Raw genomic sequence first — 2,652 nt, forward strand, 5'->3', positions numbered from 1 at the left:
AATACCAAATTTTCGTAAGAAGTAGGTCGTGCGTAAGAAAATTCTTACGAAAACGATCGACGTGAATACGGCCCCTGGTCTGCAGGGGCACCAGACAAGGGGCCATCTTATCGCCAACCCTTGCAAACATCTTCCTCTTACCTCTTATTGAGGTCCTAGATCGCAGCGGTCGTGGAGCATATCTACACAGCCAGCACGTACCCGCTATCTGCTACGCTGACGATATTCTCCAAAGCCCCGGTCCCACTAGGCGATGCGACCACTAGACGACCGCCCACGACCTAAATCATTGCCGACCACCGCCGACCATCACCGAATGCTGCAGACCCGTCGTAATTGCGGTCACATATATAAAGGGTCGGCAATCATCGTACGACTAATCACACAAGAGGTGGCAGACCATCGTACGGAGTTTGCCGAACCAAGAAAAAATTGGGACATGAGTCGCACGAACGACATGCGAAACTCGGTGACAGTCGTGAGTACGTCGTGCGGTAGGTAACGACTGGCCGCCGACGAGTGAAGATCTGTTCAAGACCTATCGCCGATTGCCGCACGATTGGTAATTGGCGACTGGTGAGTGTGCTTGATATAAAATTCTCGTTTCTGAATTCTGAGGTCAGTCGTTCAGAGTGAGTCATGTCATGGCTTCAGAAACACAGCTCCGGGTGCTTAGGCTGCTGCTACAGCAGCAAGCTGAATATTCTGCGGCTTTAGCTGTTCTCGTACGCTACCGAACGAAGAGACAGCGGCACTTTTGGGTCAGACCCTGGATTGCTCGAAGACCTCAATTTGGGAACTATGAAAATCTGATGGCAGAACTGGAGCGTGAATCACATGGAGATTTCAAAAACTACATGAGGATGGAACCAGCCATGTTCCATGAACTGCTGGAGAGGCTGACTCCAAGACTGACGAAGCAAGACACCAGGTTCAGGAGAGCGTTGCGGCCCGGTCTGAAGCTGGCAATCACTCTCAGATTCTTGGCTAGTGGCGACAGCTACCGCAGCCTCAGCTATGCTTTTAGAGTGCCGCACAACACCATCTCTAAGTTTGTGGGCGAAGTTTGCAGCGCCATCGTGGATGAGTATGGCGATGAAATGGTGTCTATGCCTGCGACAGAGAATGACTGGCGCAAGGTGAGTGAGCAGTTCGCCTCAAAGTGGAATTTCAGTCATGCTGTAGGTGCTTTGGATGGCAATCACATAGCAATCAAGGCTCCCAAGAACTCAGGATCCACGTATTACAATTACAAAGGATTCTTCTCAATCATCCTGCTGGGACTTGTTGACGCCGAGTACAAGTTTATGTGGGTAGATGTCGGCGCCAACGGGTCAACCTCGGACTGCGCAGTGTTCAACAACTCTGATTTGAAAGAAGCACTAGAGAACGACACGATTCGACTCCCACCTGCTGAAGTGCTTCCGGGAGATGACCGGGCGATCTCATACTTCTTGATTGGCGATGATGCCTTTCCACTACGGAGGTGGCTGATGAAACCCTTCTCCGGTCGCAACTTGACAGACGCCGAAAGAATATTCAATTACAGATTGTCTCGGGCTAGACGCACTGTCGAGAACGCATTCGGAATACTTGCAAATAGGTTCCGCTGCCTCCTGACCACACTGCAGCAGGAGCCAGAGACTGTGAAAACCTTGGTTTTGGCTTGCATTTGCCTACACAATTTGATGAGAACGAGATATCCGACTCTCCAGAACATGGCACTGGATAGAGAAGAGGACAATCATCAGGTCGTTCCTGGAACCTGGAGAAATGAAGGCGCACTAGAGGACGTGCGGAGCGCGACCGGGCCAAGCCAGGCAACGCTGGAAGCCAAGGAGCAGAGGGCGTGTTTGAAGCATTATTATAACAATGCCGGCGCCGTGTCGTGGCAGACAGATATGATTTGAGATGATGTTACACTTGCTAGTGCTCTGGTGTATTGTAGTGAACGTGATAACTACAATGAATCACAAGACACCATGGTATTTGTTTTTGTGCCGTGTTGTCGCCGTTAATTCTACAGCTCTGGAGGCGCCGACTGCTTATCTCAACTCGTGTTCAATAAACAAGTGCGAGGTTTTGACAAAGATTTTGACTTCTGGTGTGCAAAACAAGTTTACAAAGTACATTCGTAGGTATTTTGAAGGCTTGAGACGAAAATCACATAAAATCGCGCTTCCAGGTTACAAATGCAGCGCGCTTTAACAAAATGGAACAGATATCGCACGAACACGTTTCGATCTAGTGCGCAGTCGCTCTGAGGTGTCAGTCAGGGCCACTCGCGGTGTGTGCGCTGGTCAATTGGAGCTCCCTAGAGCAAGGACCGAGCGTGGAAAACGTACTTTTCCGTACAGAGCCGTGTCTGTTTGGAATGCTGGGTGCATGAATCGTCTGTGACTCGTGTACACGTTTGATGAGCGCTATTTTAGGACATATTTTTAGATAGTTTATGTGTTCGTCTTTTTTACAACTTGTATTGACGAGAGGGCAGAAAAGCCATGTTTTATGGAGCTCTTAATAAACCTGACTATGACTATGACTACTATGACTAAACACTCGTTGCATCAGCATAGAAAACAAACAATGCTCTTTGTTTCCACGCTGATGACGACTGTTCAAATCGAAACGCGTTTGTGTGATATTTGCTCC

General features: G+C 49.0%; 1 protein-coding gene across 1 annotated transcript; it reads left to right on the forward strand.

Annotated features, from left to right (window-relative positions):
* The first annotated feature begins 305 nt into the window (after positions 1 to 305).
* LOC122389797 (putative nuclease HARBI1) lies at positions 306 to 2,330 on the forward strand. The gene has a single exon (XM_043382196.1). It carries the CDS (start codon positions 645 to 647, stop codon positions 1,908 to 1,910), a length of 1,266 nt encoding a protein of 421 aa, XP_043238131.1. The 5' UTR covers positions 306 to 644; the 3' UTR covers positions 1,911 to 2,330.
* Positions 2,331 to 2,652: the final 322 nt, after the last annotated feature.

The sequence above is a fragment of the Amphibalanus amphitrite genome, unplaced genomic scaffold, assembly GCF_019059575.1.
Source record: "Amphibalanus amphitrite isolate SeventyFive unplaced genomic scaffold, NRLGWU_Aamphi_draft 000372F_arrow, whole genome shotgun sequence".
In the NCBI taxonomy this organism is placed as follows: Eukaryota; Metazoa; Arthropoda; class Thecostraca; order Balanomorpha; family Balanidae; genus Amphibalanus; species Amphibalanus amphitrite.